The sequence below is a fragment of the Electrophorus electricus genome, chromosome 4, assembly GCF_013358815.1.
Source record: "Electrophorus electricus isolate fEleEle1 chromosome 4, fEleEle1.pri, whole genome shotgun sequence".
In the NCBI taxonomy this organism is placed as follows: Eukaryota; Metazoa; Chordata; class Actinopteri; order Gymnotiformes; family Gymnotidae; genus Electrophorus; species Electrophorus electricus.
The window spans coordinates 6302911-6322362 of record NC_049538.1 but is presented as its reverse complement, the minus strand read 5'-3'; the positions used below and the strand labels follow the sequence as shown (position 1 = coordinate 6322362).

At 40.2% G+C, this 19452-nt stretch overlaps 3 protein-coding genes across 5 annotated transcripts in view; 1 reads left to right on the top strand and 2 right to left on the bottom strand.

Moving 5' to 3' along the window:
* The window catches only part of zgc:63863 (uncharacterized protein LOC393372 homolog), a 19915-nt gene extending 17733 nt beyond the window's left edge, over window positions 1-2182 (bottom strand). For both annotated transcript variants that reach the window (XM_035525021.1, XM_027001319.2), the window contains exon 1: window positions 1926-2182. In XM_035525021.1, coding sequence (XP_035380914.1) covers window positions 1926-2001 — 76 coding nt within the window. In that variant the 5' untranslated portion in view covers window positions 2002-2182. The remainder of the gene's footprint in view (window positions 1-1925) is intronic.
* On the top strand, window positions 693-16510 carry dgat1a (diacylglycerol O-acyltransferase 1a). 2 transcript variants are annotated; one of them, XM_035525019.1, is made up of 18 exons: window positions 693-710; window positions 3854-4051; window positions 5468-5555; window positions 9508-9548; window positions 9993-10078; window positions 10358-10410; window positions 10550-10655; window positions 11056-11184; window positions 12128-12202; window positions 12389-12492; window positions 12745-12783; window positions 12916-12957; window positions 13412-13456; window positions 13569-13681; window positions 14140-14205; window positions 14400-14487; window positions 14692-14754; window positions 14848-16510. In XM_035525019.1, the coding sequence occupies exons 1-18, from the start codon at window positions 694-696 to the stop codon at window positions 15007-15009; spliced, it is 1515 nt and encodes a 504-aa protein (XP_035380912.1). In that variant the 5' UTR covers window position 693; the 3' UTR covers window positions 15010-16510. The 2 variants fall into 2 exon arrangements, with proteins under 2 accessions (XP_035380912.1, XP_035380913.1); XM_035525020.1 differs by lacking the exons at window positions 693-710; window positions 3854-4051 and adding an exon at window positions 4078-4145.
* cfap20 (cilia and flagella associated protein 20) lies at window positions 16157-19452 on the bottom strand. The gene is made up of 6 exons (XM_027001318.2): window positions 18846-19452; window positions 18394-18473; window positions 18023-18134; window positions 17636-17824; window positions 16964-17074; window positions 16157-16780 (listed from the first exon to the last, which is right to left on the bottom strand). The coding sequence occupies exons 1-6, from the start codon at window positions 18927-18929 to the stop codon at window positions 16775-16777; spliced, it is 582 nt and encodes a 193-aa protein (XP_026857119.1). The 5' UTR covers window positions 18930-19452; the 3' UTR covers window positions 16157-16774.

The window sequence follows — 19452 nt, the reverse complement described above, 5'->3', positions numbered from 1 at the left end:
CAAGCATGCAAGCTGTTATCACGTTCACTCTGGCAGGAGGCAAGAATTTAAGATGCAATCCAGACAGACCCCTACAAAGGTAAGATAGCTAGAGAGCAAAAATAACGTTGTTAGCATGCCACAGAACACTCTGTAGAATTAGGCAGGCTAGAGAATAATCATGAGATTTGAGAACATTAGATTATCCACGCTCTATATTAGCACATGTTTTCTCATCTCTGCTATAAGGCATTTCTGTGCAGGATCAGCAGATCACGCCTTTCATTTTTTTGTAGCCCTGTGGCCACAATTAGAGTAAGAGTTAGATCTTGTTCACATTTTTATAATGTAAAGTGGTATTTATACAACCGTTAAACTGTAAAGTTTATTTTGTTTGTTTGCTCTCTCAAAAGTTAATATTCAATGTTGGGTAGTATAAATGTAATAGTTGACTGAAGGTTGATTGAATTTTTTTTTCACCTGATTGTAGCTGGTGGAAGTTAAGCACATCTAGTACACATTTTGACTTTCTACAATGTGATATGGGCTTTTTAAACAAATGTATCCAAAACCAATTTTACTCATTTACTTTTTAACAGTGCCAGTGGGCCTTGATATGGCCTTAGTCACCAAGTACACCATAAGCCCATGGATGCTTAACGATGTGGAACTGTTGAGACTGAGCATGCATTAGGAATGGCAGAGGGGCTTGATATGGCCTTAGTCACCAGGTAGGTCATTGTTATGAGGTTGCTATTAACTTTTGGGATTGTCCTCTTCTTGATCTTAATAAGAATGGTTATTACACTGGGCATTTTTCTATCGGTGACAGCAATTAACTTTACAATATGTAAATATTACTTAATCATAAATAAGGCTGTTAGTGGTTATTACACTTAAAATATTTACAAACTTGCTTCTAAAAGGTACATGGCATGATTTTTGCCTATATTTGGACTCAAAAACATCCCTCTGCCAACATAGAGGGGATGCACTTTCATTAATGCTGCTTTTCCGTAGTATACATATACATAGTATACATATGAGAGTATACAGGCACAAACAAGAAAAAAACTATGTGCGATGGAGAAATTCTGAAATCATATTTGGATTCAGTGTGCAAACATACTAAGAAATAGGCATGCTACAAAATATTTGCTTACTGGTGTAATCTATGGACCCAGACAGTGCATGAATAGCCTAAATCTCCAGACAACAAGATACCAGCTCATCAGTGTCAGTGTTAAAGGCTAGATATGTTTGGACTTTCATTAAGACACCCTGGTATTATGAAGTTTTTCTGCTACCTGCCTATAACAAACAGGCACTCAGGCTAAGACTCAAATGTTATCATCATTTAAATAAATAGTTTCTGACATTCACAAAAAAGAAAAATGAGATTATAATCATTACTCAACAACCAAAAAAAAAAACTTTTATAATAATCTCAACAGGGCTTTGATATCCATTAAAGTATTGTATTTCTGTGCTCTCCAATGTGTGTTAATGGAGTATGTCAAATAAAACGGCTGATTTTTTTTCTAGATTATAGAGCATGCTTAAATGCATTTCTAATTGGCCACAAAGGTGGTAGTTCACGTAATTCAGTAGTATTCAAACGTGGACCTTGTAATCGATTAAATGACATAAGTATCTAACTGGATGGCAACTTTTAGTCACACCGCACTCCTAGTTAAAGGGTGCGGGATCTGTGGGATTTGAACCTTGGGGACTGTGATTTGAAGACCGCTGACGTGGTGGATGGATCCTGACGCGATATGTAGCTAGCTAACATAACACTGCTGGAGTTAAAAGCTAGTCTAATAAGACAGCAAGCAACCTGTCCTCAAACGTCAGGAACAGACTGAGTTGAACAGTCAATAATATTTTAATATTCAACGCAGAATTATGAATCATTAAACAACACAGCTGTTTAATGGTCGTACCTTCCCCTCTCCGATTGGTACCGTTGAAAGCTGTTCGGGTCCCACTCGGTTGGTGTCGTTTTTTCACCCTTTTCATCTCTTTTACGATCGTTGAAAACAGTTTGCTGATAGTATAAGGACCTTTTCCATTAATTAGCTAGCTAGCTACCTAAACATCGTGTTTAAAAAGAACAGACATTTAACAGGAATTTCCTTCAACCCAAACTACTGTCATCTGTCATAGATATATGTAGCAAGGCTAGCTAAGCTAGTAGCTATTTGTCGAGGTAGTACTTTCTGTTCCAAACCGGCATGGAAACCAACCTTGACTACAAAAATTGATCTCGAGCTTCCACGTTATTGGTTAACATGTATTGAAAGCCATAACACGATTGGTCAGTTTATTGGTTACCATGTGCTGAAAGACATAACACGATTGGTCAGTTTCCCCGCTAGAATATCAAGCCTGCCGACTGAAAACAAGTAGGCGCGTGGTCTTATTTACAAGCATTTTGTTTTACTCTGTTGTAGAAAAGGATCCGTGTTCAGATTTAAACTTTTTCGGCATAGTCTTGAATTTAAATTTAAAATGTATTATATTGACCGAAAAAGATTGAAAATATAATGTCAGCTGAGGAACAGAAAGTGTCAAAATTACCCGCGACCACTGACTTGCCGAACACCTTTCAACGGTTCAAACCGGAGAGGGGAAGGTAGGATCATTAAACAGTTGTGTTTAATGATTCATAATACTGCGCTAAATGTCAAAATGGTATTGACTGTTCAACACAGTCTGTTCCTGACGTTTCAGGAGAGGTTGCTTGCTGACTACCTAGGCCAGTTTTTAACTCCAGCAGTGTTATGCTAGGTAGCGAGATATCTTACGTCCGGACGTCACCGGTCCTCAAATCACAGTCCCCAAGGTCCAGATCCTGGCTACAGATATCCCACCCTTTAACTAGGAGTCCGGTGTGACTAAAGTTGCCAGCCAGTTAGATACCTTTGTCATTAAATTAACTACAAGAGATTACAAAATCCATTTGAATCTCTTGAGGTATGAATTCTCTTTCTAAAATCCACACGCATGGACGCGCACGTAGGTTTACATAAAGGCAATGCACTTGTTTACGTATACAGTTAAAGAAAAAAAACAAGAGAACACCCATTTGTATTTATTGTTCAGTTTTTCTTTAGGCTATCCAATCTTTAGGCTATCCAATCTCATCGGTCAGATTCTCCCATGACGGCAACACTATTGCTCCAATAAGCACCATGCTTGCCACTTTTGAAAGCCTAAAATTAAAGTTTATTATGTAGAAAACTACTGACTAATGTTAAGAAAGCTTAGCATTAATATCTCCGTTCCGTCCGGACTGCTCTGTATTAATAAAACATGCTTTCGCTAGATCTATAGAAAAACCACTAAACCTGTTTTGTATTTAATAATCCACGTTATCAGTAATTTATTGAAACAGCGTGAATACATACCGCAGGTGCTACATATGTGAATTTTCTAAAGAATTTTATAGATAGGTACAAAAAAAGCTTTACACAATGCAACACAGGTAATATAGGCTATTGCTGCTGAACCATATAAATGGTCACGGGCATGTTTTGTAGGTCGTGACAACGAATCGGGGGGGAGGGAAGCATACTTAGGACATTTTTGGTGGCGATGAATTGATGTCTTCTTTTGCTGTGGCTACGATATATTTTAAAAAAAGACACGGTAATATGTCGAATTTCTTTCTCCATTCCCCATTCGCGTTGCGCGATATCTGCGCAGCCTGCAACTGGAGTGCCTGACAGTGATGAACGTACCCATCCTTTTTTTATGCGACGCACAGATCTCAATGATCAGTTCAGCCACATGAGAACATGAGAGAGACGCCAGCTTTATTATAACAATGTGTGGTCCGTCTTAACCTAAACCGAACCATGGGCGACAGGTATGAGAAAGGCCCCGTAACGCGCAGACGAAGAACGACCATTTCTGGAGAAACAGCGGGGACAAGTTCAAAGCAAGCCAACGGGAGCAAGCCTAGCGCTGCAGCAGAGTCCAGGCACCTGAGAGGGGACAAGGCGCACGACACATCCGCGGCTCGCAAACAGAGGAGCAGTAATGATGTTCTTAAGGATAAACTCAGGTGAAAAGCATTTTGGATCCGTAGGCTGAAAATGTGCTTCCTTTTTTTCGATGTCTGGCGAATACGTGAGCTGACACAATGACAGTCAGTTCAGGTAACGGCACCCACGGGTTCTGCTTTTGTAAGAAAAAATGTGAAATGTTCTTGATTGGCTACTGCAATGGTGACATATTCCAAAAACAACTGATTACAATGTATGCCAAACCTCTCATTAAATAGATGAAACTAACAGGGTAGCAGTACATTAATATGCGACAAATTGACTCGTCCCTATTCAGTTACTACATTTTTTTTTTTTTTTTACTACAGATTCCTCCCTGCCATGCAACACAGGATTCAATTACTTGTTACGCCTGGTGTTATCACACTAGACCTGACACACTTTAAAGTGCATAGTGCCAGTCGTTTCCCATTTCCTTAACGCAAGGGCATCTGATCTGTAATAGACATTAATTGATTAGGCTGTACAGTGTAATTACATGGATAACATGCAAGTGGTGGTTCTAAAGATAGACTAATATTAAGGTCATGTTGCGTATACATGGTGTATAAAAGTATGTACAGGACCAGCTCACAAACATTTGAAAAGCCTTAACTTATTTATTACAAAAATAATTGAAATAGTTTATTACATATTCTGCAGTTAGTCCAATTGGAATTGAAAGCTTGGTGTTCAGTGTTTTCATTTGCATTAACTGGGCATTGGGTGTTGTCCCTCTCAAAAAATTGCTGTTATAACAGCAAAGTCATGCAGGAGCCCATATTGTGTTTGAGTTTCATATTATAGGAAGGTACTAGTAGCAATGAATGAATGAAAATCATTCAAGTGCTAAAAAGGTAGTGGGCCTTGTTTGCCAGGCCAAAATTTGAGTGTTCTCTATTCAGTGTAAATATTTGTGTTTGTAAATTAGAGGCGAGAGTGAGGGAAGTGAAAGCGTTGTTTATAGCTTGACTGTCTACATAGGCTTAGAAATGGAGATGAGTGTTAACGCTTGTGTGCATGTGTATGTGCCCTCCACTCTAAGATTTACCACTTGCTGAAATATTTCTCAGCACCAGCAGAAATGTGCCTATTTTCACACTTCCCGTGTTATAAGTTCCATAATTGACCAATGTCAGCTCACACCTTGTAGTTTTCACAACATAAATGACCTTGCTTTTCCAAATACATTTCTTCAGAAATAGCTGGCTAGCGAGAGAGAGAAAGAGAACTTTAATTTCTGAAACACTGCTGTCTTTTTACCAATTTCCCTTCACTCACTCATTCAATGACACTCATGGAATTCAGTTTAAGATTGTAGGTGATCTGTAATGAAGTGTGAACCAGCTCAGGGGCATGTTAGTTCCTGTGATAAGCCAACATTTCTGGTGATGAATGCTTTTAAAATCATTTGTTTTCCTTTGATCTCCCCTTAGCTGTCATCGACTGCAGGAGTCCCTTCTCAGCTCAGAAAGTGGCTACAGCAACTACAGGGGGATCCTCAACTGGTGTGTGGTCATGCTGGTAAGCCGCTGTGGACTAGAAAGGGTTATGACCTGACCTTAAAAAGGAAAATCATAATTTCAAGATATGCCACTGGCTTACTGGCTCCTTGCTCTAATGGCTTATGACTTTTTTGGAATCAGACTATGAGAGCATTTGCCAGTGTGGTTTTGAATTGATTTTGCATTCAAAGCACTTGTATACTCCATATTAATGAACTGCATCAAACTGCACTCACTGCCTGATTAACCAGCTTTCCAAATAGCTAAAGTGACATTTTCTATAAAATGCATAACTGTAGATCATTTTTAACACAGCAGTCATCACATATTTGATCCAGTGTATCTAGCATCAACCTGAACTGAGACCTTGTTCCTAATTCAGTGCAGAATGCTTGCAGCGGATTGCTAACAAACTGGGCCATTACAGGCCAAATGGCAATATTTTCAGGCTTAAATGGTGTAGGGCAGTGCTAGCAGTGGAACCCACCCCTTCCCCCGCAGTTTGACCATTAGTGCCGACATGGAGCTGGTGCTAAGGCCTTGGAGATGCCGCTCATGACTGACGATGGTTATTTTTATGTGTCCTCTTGTCCTCCCACTTTGCCGAGCCCTGGAGTCTCTCCACCTGGCAGATCATGGGCTTTATACAAATAAACATACATGCTATTCAGTACTAGCAGTGGAGCATGAACGGGTGTTGTCTAACAAACAGATATTAGACATTGCTCTAAGGTGGCCTTGTTCAACCATTGTGCTCATTCCAGCCATTTCAGCCTCATAAAGACCTTGTTTATTAGCTGGATAGTGCAGTCTGGTGTACAATGGGGAGGGGGGGCAGTCAAACAAGCCACACAGGGATAGTCCATGACCAGGATTGAGAAAGACTGTTACTGGGGTCATAAAAGGAAGTTGTTTGATCTCCACTTCCATCACATACCCTTCTGTGAGGCCAGATTTAGAGAGCTACAGAAAACTCACTGCAAGGAGAAAGTAAAGGTCACCAACTGCAGGTACATCACAATAGGACAAGAGTTGAATACAATGAAATGGTTATGTGTATGAGTGCACTAAGATATTTTAAGAGGGAGAAGCTGAATACAGGAACTGTCAAGCAACACACACACACACACACACACACACACACACACACACACACACACACACACACAAACAACATAAAGGGACATTTTAAATGTTAGCATGACCACTGGTAGAAAGTGTGTAAAACAAAAGTTGGCATACTATAATAAGGTTCTGTAGTAGCACAAGGCACTTGTGACACAAAGGTCATGGGTTCAATTCCAAGGGAGCAAACTATCATGCTGATAAACATTTAAGTTGCTTTTACACTTGAGTGTCTTCCAAATTATGTTAATGTACAATGTATGGACCTATACTACTATGCATTATCCAGATAATGAGGCTGATTATGAGTTTAATAAATATTTGAACATTTCCATCTCAAACCAGTCATAAACTACACTCATAGAAAACCTGTACTCATACAGAGATGCCTAATTTGGGTTTTCAAGGGCCACAGCGCTACATAATTGACTGTTTGTGCTGCATTGACACTCCTGATGTAACAAATGCGTGGCTGGATTATTAGCTAATTACATAATTCGTGTCTCCAGAGGGCAGTCATATGGGCAGGGCAGGCACCCCTGTAGAACATGAACTGTCTGTTCTCTGATGCCAAACCCCCCAGAGTGGGAGCTTATCATTTCATGCTTCCATCATAGCCACCAAAGCTTGTATCAGATAAATCCTTACATATGGACCTTGCACTGGCATCTTCGGACCACATGAGCACATGTTTTCAGCCAGAAACTCCAACACCTCATCAGGAACCATTTATAAATCCTTTTTTAAAATTCCCTTTGTCTTTTGAGTGCAACCTCCGAGTATGATGAACCTTGCTTAATTCTTTGACTCTGCATATGACCCCTAACTGAAATGTGCAATAGATGCTGGTGCAACTGTGGTGGGCTTGTGGTGTAGCAGGACATGAGCTCAGCGTGTCCAAGGGACTTGGCTTTGTCATACCACTTGCCATACATAGCTGCAGAAGACAGCTCTTTCACTCTCTTTCCCCATTTAGCCTACCTCTCAGCAAGCACAGTTGTAAATGTAGTTAACATCTCACTTAGAAACCTTTTGTGACAGTGTGAAAGTTTAACGCGTATACTTCCTATATCTCCCAGACAGCTGCTTCACATGCGTTTACACTTGTAAATCGTGAATATGTAAGAGTTCTCTATGCCTCATATCAAGGTTTCTATTAACATACAAAAAAAACAAAAGCCTATCCATGATACAACCTGACCCCTGAGGGAGCCCCCATCCTCTCCTATCCTCTTAACCTTTTACCCCACTCTTTCACCCAGTGATCTCTAGACCACCGTAAACACAGTGCATTTTTTGTTGGTCGCATGGTGCAATGCAGCTCCATGTCGATGTGCTGCGAACACAGCGCCTGTGCCACTCCTGTTCAGGCCGGTACTTGGATACCGTTTCAGCAACGACTGAATTTATATGTAGAGAGAAACACACAGGCGTTCCTCCGCTGAGCCGCAAGAGGTCTCTTGAAGTTCATTTCTTTTGCACGCCAATCAAAACTTAAACATTCCAGAGGATTATTTTAACGAGCGCCACGCTCTTCTCTAAAAATAAATGGGCCATTTCTCCTGAAGCGCCGAGAGAAAGTGGAGCGGCGGCGGTCGCCTTCAGTGCCACTGAGACCAATCCGCAAAGTCAGTATTAATCCTGTCTTTGAAACAAGATCACACTGATGTCCTCACTGGGATTCTCCTCTTCTCATCCTAGTCCCTCCGAACGTCCCCGAACGCTTTGCGCCCGGTAATGAATAATTATGGACGTTAAGTAGGAAACCACTGGTTTGGGGAGATTTCGGAGGAAGAAAGTAGACCTTGTGACTGAGGAAGATGGTCCTCAGTGAGTTAGAACTATGAAAAAAGAAACTCTGAACCAACATTGTGCATGTCCTCCATTTTTTCCCTTGCATAATGTGAATTAATGTCATCTTCTTATATAATAGTCAATTTAATCTCTTATACAGTCTGTGCATCTTATAGGCTACTTCAGTTAAAAGCAAACCTTGCTATAATGCTATAATTTCACTTTAACTGTTACAACAAACACATATAATATGCAAAATAATACAGGAAAGAAAAAATCATTGGGAACATGGAATTTGGAGAAAAGTTCTGCTTGTACTGCTGGAAACAAATATCTGTTTCCAGTGCCTGTCATTTCATAAATCGTGGCCTTAAATACACATGAATTTAGGGAAATGAGCTGAAGCAGGAGGCCAAAAGCCTTTTGGTAATGACCACGGCATGGGTTTGTGAAACCATCAGTCAAAAAACTGCCATAATGAGGTCGAGCTGGACTTTGGCCCAGCACCACACTGTCCAGTCAGTCGCTGGATGGTTAAATAGATCTGGATGTCACTCAGATCTTACTTTTCCTTGAACATTTTCTTGTGCTGTGCCTCGGTTTCCTTAGTGCTTCCTTGACAGCAGAAAAAGATCTATGAAGAGGGAGAAGATTTGAAGTTTAAGCTTTTTGTTCTGTAGTCACAAAGGATGGCAGCGCTGAGGCATACATGCTGTGGGTCTCGTTAGCAGTCGCACGTGTAGCGGTGTGGACAGAGGTCACACTCCTTTACAGCAGCCTTTATCAGGAGGAGGGCTTCACTGATAATGCAGCGCAGCCCTGTACATCACAGAGCTTGGGACTTTGATCCCTGCCTTAGCACTGATCTCTGCCTTAGAGTATGTACCAAATAGAGATATTCAGGAAGCAAAAAAAATAACCCTTCCAGATCATTAACTGTAGCATTCTATAAACTGACAGCAGGATATTCTCTCTCTCTCTCTCTCTCTCTCTCTCTCTCTCTCTCTCTCTCTCTCTCTCTCTCTCTCTCTCTCTCTCTCTCTCTCTCATAGGTCTTGTCTAACGCACGCCTTTTCCTGGAGAACCTTATAAAGTAAGTATGTAGTGAATTAGGTGAAATGACCATACCTAATAATAATAACTTGACAATAATGAGAGAGCACAAGCTAATCATTGCTCAAATCCCCAACTATTAAAACAGAAACTGCAAAACAAATCAGCATTGAAGGAGAACATCCGCACTGCAGTGTTTATGGCAGGAATTGACAAGGGTCTTGATCATATCGCTGGCGCTTGAACTCACATGACCATTACAACTTTGCCATATATCCATCTGTGTCTGTGTCTGTGTCTTCTGCATTTTCAGCATGCTGTTTTTTTCCCGTATGCCATTCTTAAAGTTCAACAAATCAAATACACTCAGTTTCAGCTATTTAATTAGGGTGAGAAGTATAAAAACATAGGCTACACAGTCCTATGGAATCTTGTGGCAGTGAAAATGTATGATGTTGCTTCTCTATTGCCTTTAACTCTGTAGATATGGGATACTGGTAGACCCCATCCAGGTGGTCTCCCTCTTCTTAAAGGACCCGTACAGCTGGCCTGCTGCATGCCTTATCATAGGTAATCCTCTGGATTTTGTTTTGTTTGTTTTTTGGTTTATTACTTATTTTTGTGGTTTTACTATTCAACCCATATCAGGTGAAAAAAAAATCAGATCCGTCCAGTATCCGAAACTGGTTCTGGCTGATCACTAGCTGTAGCTGTCTAATGGAAAACCATAACTGCCGCACTGTGTTTGTCTTGCCTTCCAGACATAACTCCTCACAATATTATAATGTCCATATTTAACGCTGTCTGGGTAAGGGGAAGCAGGTCCGACTTGTGGATTTTCTCTTTCAGTGTCCAACGTGTTCATAATGGCGGCTCTGTACATGGAGCGGAGGCTGGCTGTGGTGAGTGAGGCATCATGATCGCTAAGGCTATTGGAGAAACCCCCTGATTGCTGACAGGATGGATGTATCTCTGCAGAGATGTACGAGTGTATGAAGACTTGTGAATGTTGGTTGTTTTGACTGGTCTCTCTCGATTCAGGGCACAATCTCAGAGAATGTTGGAACATTCCTTTATTGTGTCAATCTGGCTACTGTTTTGTGCTTTCCGTCATCCGCTGTCCTCATGATGACCTCCATAACCCCAGGTATGGTTTGGCATTTACATGAAGATGCACACACATAAACGATGGGAAGTTGTATCACAGGAATACACTATCCACGTTTTATAGACTGCCTTTGGTATTTACAGCCATGTCATTATCTGTTTTGACTGTTGCCATATACAGTTGTGTTATCTCTCAAACATTTTATTACCTGTTACACTACTGTATCATATTACTGGAAACATTCTGAAATGGTAATATTATTGTAGATTTTGTTTGAAATTGCTGTTTTTAAATGATCCTGTTGTTGAAATGTAACTTATTGTTTTGTGTATGGTGTTTATATAGTCTTCTTTTCTTGTGTGTGTGTGTGTGTGTGTGTGTGTGTGTGTGTGTGTGTGTGTGTGTGTGTGTGTGTGTATTTGTGTGTTTGTGTTGGCAGTGGGTGGAGTCTTTACTCTGGCAGTGTACACAGTGCTTTTCCTGAAACTCTACTCCTACAAGGATGTGAACAAGTGGTGCAGGGAGATTAGGCAGGCCAAAGCCCGCATGCTGTCACGTTCCAACTCCTGTGAGTCTAGCCGAGCCCCCGCCTCATGCTCCTATAGTGTACAGTGTGGTTGTGGTACCCAGACCAAAGCAACCAAGCCCCCACCTCATGCTCCTATAGTGTACAGTGTGGTTGTGGTACCCAGACCAATGCAACCAAGCCCCCGCCTCATGCTCCTATAGTGTACAGTGCGGTTGTGTTACCCAGACCAAAGCAACCAAGCCCCCGCCTCATGCTCCTATAGTGTACAGTGTGGATGTGGCACACAGACCAAAGCGGCTACACTGCATCACAAAAGGGTTTGCAAGGTTGGAGGAGCAAGTTGAGTATTAAAATGATCTGTATTTTTTCCCATATAACACACTATGCTATAACACTAGTGGAGATATTAATGTATGTTGCAGAGTGCTCAGAGCAATGATTTCTTGTTTTTCTTCTGAAGTAATATGTTGTCAGGTTAACACTGGCATGCTAAGATATAAATGTGTTTTGACTGTTGTGTTGTTAAATCTAACTGGCAACCAGAGGAACTGATCCATGCACCATGCCAGAAGTGTATGTGTGTGTGTGTGTGTGTGTGTGTGTGTGTGACCCAGGTGTCTTGATTACTGTGTGTTTGAATATTTTAACTCTCCTGCCATAGTAAACTGAATGTACAAACACCCTGTACACATTCCACTCTGCCTCTTTGCTGTCATACTGGTGATAAAGACCTCCTTGATAGTCTTGATAATGATGCCCTCTGCTGGAGAGATTGCTCTACTATCCTTCATTTCAGTTATTCATCAGAACAGCAAGGCTATGGATAACATACCCAATATGAAAAGCTCCAAACTGAATCTTAGAAGATTTGACATAAAGAGAAGGACTTTCTCATTCATCTTTTATTTCACCATATAAGCAATATTGTCCATAGGTCTCTGACCTTTCTCCCTGCTCCGCTGACCCATGTACCCTTCTGCAGGTCCATCTGTGCACAAGGCAAATGGGAGCGCAGCACACAGTCATGTGACCTACCCAGGCAATCTTACCCATCGAGGTAGCGCCACCACACCTTTCTCCACTGAACTGAAGGCCTCAGTCAGGATTGTGATGTTGCATATATCACATATGCCGGGCATTCCTGATCTGGGATGTATATCATGTCCACCGCATTAACTCACTCTGATCTGATCATTGCTGTTGCTCTGGTTACCTGTTGTTGTGTTCTTCCCTTTCCGTACAGATATGTATTATTTTGTTTTTGCCCCAACACTGTGCTATGAGCTAAATTTTCCCCGATCTCCTCGGATACGGAAGCGCTTCCTGCTGAGGAGGCTTTTTGAGATGGTGAGACTCTTAATCACACCACAAACCAATCTCCATAATTAATTCAGCTTTTAAATTCATATATTAATATGGGGAAAAAAAGAATATTTATCTGCTGGTATTTCAGAGCTGCTATTTTTTCCATTCTGGAACATATTCCTTCATTCAGGACTTGACATTAGCTTCAGGGTGTGTCTGTATGTGTTTATATGATCCATTTTAGCCTCAGCATAATTCTTATATTTTAAAATAGGCACTTCTTTTTGCTTGCAGCTCTTTTTGATGCAATTACAAGTTGGATTAATACAGCAGGTATGTATAGATACATTACATTGCTCTACATTATTACTACATTATTCATTGCTCTTATTTGTTTCCTCGAGTTCTGTGTGTATGCCCTGTCCTTATAGTCTTCCTGTTTGTTTGTTTGTTTGTTTGTTGTAGTGGATGGTCCCCACCATTCAGAACTCCATGAAGCCTTTTCAGGTAAAAAGCTTCTTTATTCTACTGTCTGCACTGCAGTTGTGCTATGAGATTCATCCCGTGGATTACTTTGAGAGAAAAATCATTCATTACTACAGCAGACAGAATAAGGGGCCCAGGAGACCAGTCTGTCTAATTCACCACCTAGAGTACAAAATGTATGATGAAAGCCACTGGTAGCCTGAGACTACAGAGATGCATGGGTTGACTGGCAATTAGCAGTTTGAGTTTACCAACAGGTTTGGGGAAAAAAACAAAATTAGGCTGGATAAGTCAGGAGAAATAGGTCTCTATTTGGAAACCAAATGGAGGTCAGTAGCTTAAAGCAACAGTCAAAGAAATACAAAATTCAGTTGCTCAGTGTGATTTCATGGAGTGGGAGTTACCATGATTGGGTATAACTTTACATGTAGATGCATTCAGGTGGATATGAATAGTTTTGATTTGTTTGTGGCAGAACATGGACTTGTCGAGGATGGTGGAGCGCCTCCTGAAGCTCGCTGTGAGTACTGCAGAGGCCACGGCAGCAATAGTGTCACTGGTGCTTGGAGTGTTCCTTCTGTCCTCAGGGTGTCTAATGTCACAGGCACCAACTCCTCTGTCTTCTCCTACAGGTGCCCAATCATTTCATATGGCTCATCTTCTTTTACTGGTTTTTTCATTCCTCCATGAACTTCGTCGCTGAGCTGATGCAGTTTGGAGACCGAGAATTTTATAGGGACTGGTGGTGAGTTCATTCTTGATCTGTACTTGGTTTTCTAAAGCACAGTGAAGAATGAAGAGATGGATCGGAGCAATGCAGGCTCCTGGATTCGTGATTCTGTTTGTTGCTGGACTATAATGGAACGCATCCCATTTTCTCCAAAGTCTTTGCCATGCAGAGTCTGTCTGGGTACAGAAATTTGCTCTGACAAACAAAATGAGTTAATGGACTTTTACTCCACTTTTACTCCATGGAGACAGCTCTTTAGTAGCACATAAAACCTGCCCCATACCAGACCTTCGCAGAAAAAGCAAAGTTACAAAGCTAAGCTAGACTTGACAGTTATTTTTGTACTATTATGCTCAACTGACTGTGGAAGACACAGTAAGTGACAGTATATGAACAGCTGTAAATACAAACTTCAGTGTCAACCTGAAAAATGTGTTTAACTCTTGAGTGGTGTGATTTTCTTTTATTCGTAGGAACTCAGAAACTGTCCCCTATTTTTGGGCAAACTGGAATATCCCTGTTCATAAATGGTGCCTGCGGTGAGTTTGGGCTTTATCTAAGGTTAATACTCTTTATCTACATTATGAACACAAAGCACGTTTTATTTTTGCAATTCCTCTGTGTCCACATTAAGTTGTTTCTGCTGTGTATCCCGTCCAGGTTTGACAGCTCCATTTGTTTCAGATACAGATTTTCACACAATAAACAGTTTCTGCTTCTTAATTTCCCCCAGACACTTTTATAAACCCATGTTGAGAAGAGGTGTGAACAAACTGGCAGCCCAGTTGGCCGTGTTCCTGGTCTCCGCGTTCTTCCACGAGGTTGAGAGAGAGACAACAGCAGCACAAAATATCCCTCAGTAGACAATATTTAAGACAGCACTCTGCACACACATTAACTTTAGTCTTTGACTAAATAACAGTGAATGAATGCATCCTCCACCTCAGTCCTTATTTAGTTTACCTCAAGGCTCAGTTTGTGTCCAGAGAACTGCTCACATGTGATTTGTGCGGGATCTATTCCAGTACCTCGTGAGTTTCCCACTGAAGATGTTCCGGCTATGGGCGTTCATGGGAATGATGGTCCAGGTTAGGCAAAGTCCCTGTCACTTCTAATTATACACATTACCCACAAGCTTGGTAGCAGTTGTGTTGAGTTTTAAAACTGTAATTTTATTTCAGATTCCCCTTGCCATGTTTGTGGGCCGGTTCTTGAAGGGTAACTATGGCAACGCTGCAGTCTGGATCTCTCTGATCATTGGCCAGCCCATCGCTGTGTTGATGTACGTTCATGATTACTATGTGCTTCACTGTAGAGGCATGTCAGACGATGGGAAACTCTAAATAGGAAAGTTATACTTATTTTTAAAAGGAAATTAGAACATTTTAAGGATGTTTTTTGCCCAAATATAAAAAGGCAACAACAGACATCAACTTTGTTGCCACTATGAGACCTGTTTTTTGCAAAGGCATTTTACGAATGCATAGATAATGAGATGGTCTCTTGTGTTACCATGTGCAATGGTCCTGAAACACTGCCCAGCAAACGCAACACAGCATTGCAAAACCTTCTTTCATTTTGTACTTGAAGCTGTCACACTATAATGATCAGTGCAAACTTGTACAATTTGTACATTGCCAAAAATATTGGTTTTCCATTTTCATTTGTTTCTTGAACGTTAAATGCCGTATAGAACAGTGGTTTTACCCGTTTCCATTTTTATAGTCCTGATTCTTGATATAGTAAAGCTTTAAGTTTTTGCACTTTATCCAAAATGCATGCAATTTACTAAGATTTACAGAATTCCATTTAAAGAACTTCAGTAACTTCTTAGGATAGATTCACTGTATTTCCAGACCTTATTAAAATTGGCTACCCCAATTTATAATTGTGTGTAGCATGACCTTGCCGATACCTCTGAGAAACTTACCATTCTTCTGAAGCTTCTCACTAGGCTTATACACAGGCCAAGTAAACATGTCCCTTAATCTTTAAACCAACTCATTTTCAGAAAGGTTTATGAGGGTTTTTGAAGACTTACCCAATAGCCCACTGTTTAAGGAAAGTACTATGCACAATTATACCTCATGGGAAATAATTTAATAAGGCCTGGGATAGCAAACACTAAGCATATTTTTTGTCACTTATTGTTTATATTCAAGATTTAAATAAATAATATATATGATGTATATTTATCAAAAAAAAAAATCCAAAAACTAATTACCAATTGAGTAAAAGTTTTTTAGCTTTTACTTTCAATACACTCTCACTTTGTACAAAGAGCTGTCTTAATGGTATCAGAGAGATACACACTGTACTATTTTTGTTACATTAGTACTTTCATGTGCCTGACACACCAATGTCAAATGATGTAGGCAATAGTTTTAAACTTCCCTCACAGAATGTTCCGTTTCCCCCCGTGGAGCTACAGCATGTGTACTTTTGGGTCCTTAGCATGCCTGTTGCTGTACACCATTCCTACTCATACAAGCATTTTAAACCACTTTATTAGCCCTGGCTTACAAGGTTCTCTTACAGTTCAAGAGACTACAAATTGTTTGAAATGAAAGCTACAGAATAATGCATGTTTGCATGTTGTAGACTTAGATTTTAATACCAAAATTTCATATTTTTTTGTAATCTTGAGTTTTTATCCCCTCTTACCAAAGTATTATAAAAATACCCAGAACCTTTAACACTATGTGCAGGTTCAAAAATGAACCTGTATGCACATATAAGCCTGTGTAGACCTGCAACTGAAGATGCAAAGACATTCATACTGCAGTGCTGAGATTCCACTGTGGCAGCTGATGTTCCAGTTCAATAAAAATCTTTTAAACATGACTCATCTTTTAAATGTGAAATAACATGAAATCATACACAACTGCACTGCCTAAATGCTTTACATGTTGTATTCAGAGTTCATACTGTACCATATAAAACCATTTATTTATTCAATCAGGGAAGGCACACACAAACTAATCACATAGTTTCAAAATAACATTTAAAAATACAAAGCAAAGACAAAATTACTGTAAATTTGTCAGTTGTGGAAAAACTGCAGGTTTCTCAAGAGATTGAGAATAAGGAGTATTCAGATGTGCCACTTCACTGCTGTAAAAGAAGACAAGACCAGGAAAGGGAGGCATGACGTGACAGCAGGATTACAGCAAATCCAGTGAAATTCAGGCTGACCACTGGTAGCATTGTTGGTTATTTCAGTTTATGGTTGATGCAAGCACATTTGGTATACACAGTAACATGAACATGTGATGCACTGGACCAATATGTACGTACCTTTGCTTTGTTTTGCACTGGCAAATAAAGTTTAAATTCTGCCGGGAGTTCATCTTCAGCATAGAGTCTATCCGAAAAGTACACTCTTCTTATGCGGCAGTTTGCATGGATCTGCAAGATGATCAGACCATTCATTATTTTTTGTTGGTGTGGAAAAATATGGGGGAAAAAATGAAATACACTATGCAGGCTTTTTAAAGAAAAAAAAAAAAAAAAAGTGTTTCTAAAAAAGTCTGTTTCTACCACAAATGTTCACATCTCACTGAAGAGCGGGTTTCCAGAACATCTTGTACCTGGCCTTCTACCAAATGGTCTGTGCTTACAAGACAAGAAATCTTAATCGCTGCCCCCCCCCCTCTTTATTCAAAATCCATGCATTCTATTCTGGAATTTTATACATATTTTGAAAAAGCCATGGAAACCCTTTCCAACCACATTTTTAACTCGGCTCTGCAGTGCTGTTCTATACCATTAGCAAGTGAATGCAAAATTTAATTACTTAAAATTTAATAAACATTGACAGATGTTTTAAAATCAGGATTTGGTCAATGTTAGTGTTAATTTAAGTTTTATTTCAATATACTTACTTAAACTTCTAGTCAATAACTACATTTCATTTTAGGTGCTTAAAAGCTCGAGCCACTTTTCCTCCATGCGGTATCCCTTCCCCACCTGTACACGGAGCGTCTCTATGTAGTTGGTGCCATAAGCCCGCCGTGTGAAGTCAGACAGATTGAACTGGATCTGGTTCCAGCCATCGTCCAGCCTCATGGGCATGGTGCAGATGAAAGGCTTCACCCGCGTGGTGCTCTGATAGTTGCTCGCTCTGAATCGCCGACGCACGTTCTTATCGTCCAGTACCTGAGATGTGAAGAAAAATCTCAAGATCTGGTGTTCTAACAATGTCATCCCATACACAACAAAATACATATTTTATTGTTTATATAAGACCACAAATAATAACACTAATAAACAGTAAATAATAAACATTAACAAAGTTAATGAATAAAGATCAAAATAGAGAAATATACCACAACATGCAAGTGGGATCATATATACCTGAACTTCGAATGTGAAATACTTCTTGAGATTCTTGATTATCATAACCAGGAAAGGAAGTTTTATGCCAAGGGTTTTTTTTGGATCTGCTGGGCATGTGATATAGGTTGTGCTGTGAAGGTGAGACACCACCAATCAGACTCCAGGCTCACAGTCCTGAAAACTCAGAGGTCCAATTTCCATCTCCATACTATTTCATATGATTGACCTAGTGTTCCGACATCTTCCCCACAGTGTTTTAATATCAGAGGTAGGAATATACGATAAGTCATTTAAATGTTCTTATATATCCCCTATATGCATGGGAAATTTGTTTCATCCTGATTATCTTCTTGTATGAAACGCTAATGACTGAGTAACCGTTAACTCACCTGACGTTAGTTCCCTCGACCTCAAGCACCAAAGACTGAATGTCGTTGTCAGTAATCCGCTTTATATGTCCATTTCTTACCTGCATCAAAGTGTTAGGCAGAATAAACTGGCTAGATAGGTTAGCTAAGAAAGGTAACTAACGTTACTGCACATTACCCATTAAACTTGACCATAGATAGCACAACAAGCACCACCTGTAGGCTATTTGACTAGAATCGATTAGAAATCTAACCTAGCTAGCGAGCTAACTTACTCTTTATGATTATAGCTAATTGACGGCCAATGTATCCACCCCAGAGTTTAATTTAACTGTCTTAGGTTTTCCAATAATTTCAGACTAACAAACCTAGCCTAGCTATCATGTCTTGGCTGGCTAGCTAGTTAGCTATCATAAACCAGATTAACGTTAAGGGGCTGGCGAGTCTGTAGGCTGTCACTAGCCATTTCTTACCTTTTTATCCCATATTTGGAGAGGTTTGCTCCCAATACTGTACAAAATGGACAAGAAACCGCTTTGAAATGTATTCTTAAACATAACGTTATTCCTGAAAACCTGCTTATTATAAACCACACATGCAAGTTCCGAATCTCTTTTCAATGCGCTAATTTGCCTTCAAAATTCCGCACAAATGAGACTTAGCTAGCGCTAGTTAGCTAAGCTAATTGTTCCGTGGCGGAACAAATTCACGGTGGTGGTGATCAGTCGTTCCACGCCAAAAAAAAAGAGAGAAAACCGCCACGTATTTTTACAAATCGATGAAAATACACCGCTTGCAAGACCCTAGTTAGCTCAAAAGAAAATGTCTTATGATCGCTTATATCGACGTCGGAACTCTTTCTAACGTTCCGGTTATTTATTTTTATCGGTGGTTAAATGCCAGCTAGCTTGACTTCCTGTCACTTAAAAGTACCTAGAATAATCTATACGTTAGAGAAACAAACATTTTGTGTCTCCACTATCCAACCTCTGCAACAAAACCGGTGAGCTTCCACGGTGGGTTTTTCGATTATTTTTGAGTTGCTATGTTACCGGACGCGGTTCACTTCACACGTCGGAC

What these genes read in the sequence shown, in the direction of transcription:
- dgat1a (XM_035525019.1), top strand. An exon ending in TGCTGCATGCCTTATCATAG is followed by an intron (nt 10,079 to 10,357) that starts GTAATCCTCTGG and finishes TTTCTCTTTCAG; the next exon opens with TGTCCAACGTGTTCATAATG. An exon ending in GAATTTTATAGGGACTGGTG is followed by an intron (nt 13,682 to 14,139) that starts GTGAGTTCATTC and finishes TTTTATTCGTAG; the next exon opens with GAACTCAGAAACTGTCCCCT.
- cfap20 (XM_027001318.2), bottom strand. Translation starts at nt 18,929, where the DNA reads ATGTTTAAGAATACATTTCAAAGCGGTTTCTTGTCCATTTTGTACAGT. An exon ending in TCCAAATATGGGATAAAAAG is followed by an intron (nt 18,474 to 18,845) that starts GTAAGAAATGGC and finishes ACTTTGATGCAG; the next exon opens with GTAAGAAATGGACATATAAA. An exon ending in ATTTCACATTCGAAGTTCAG is followed by an intron (nt 17,825 to 18,022) that starts GTATATATGATC and finishes TTCACATCTCAG; the next exon opens with GTACTGGACGATAAGAACGT.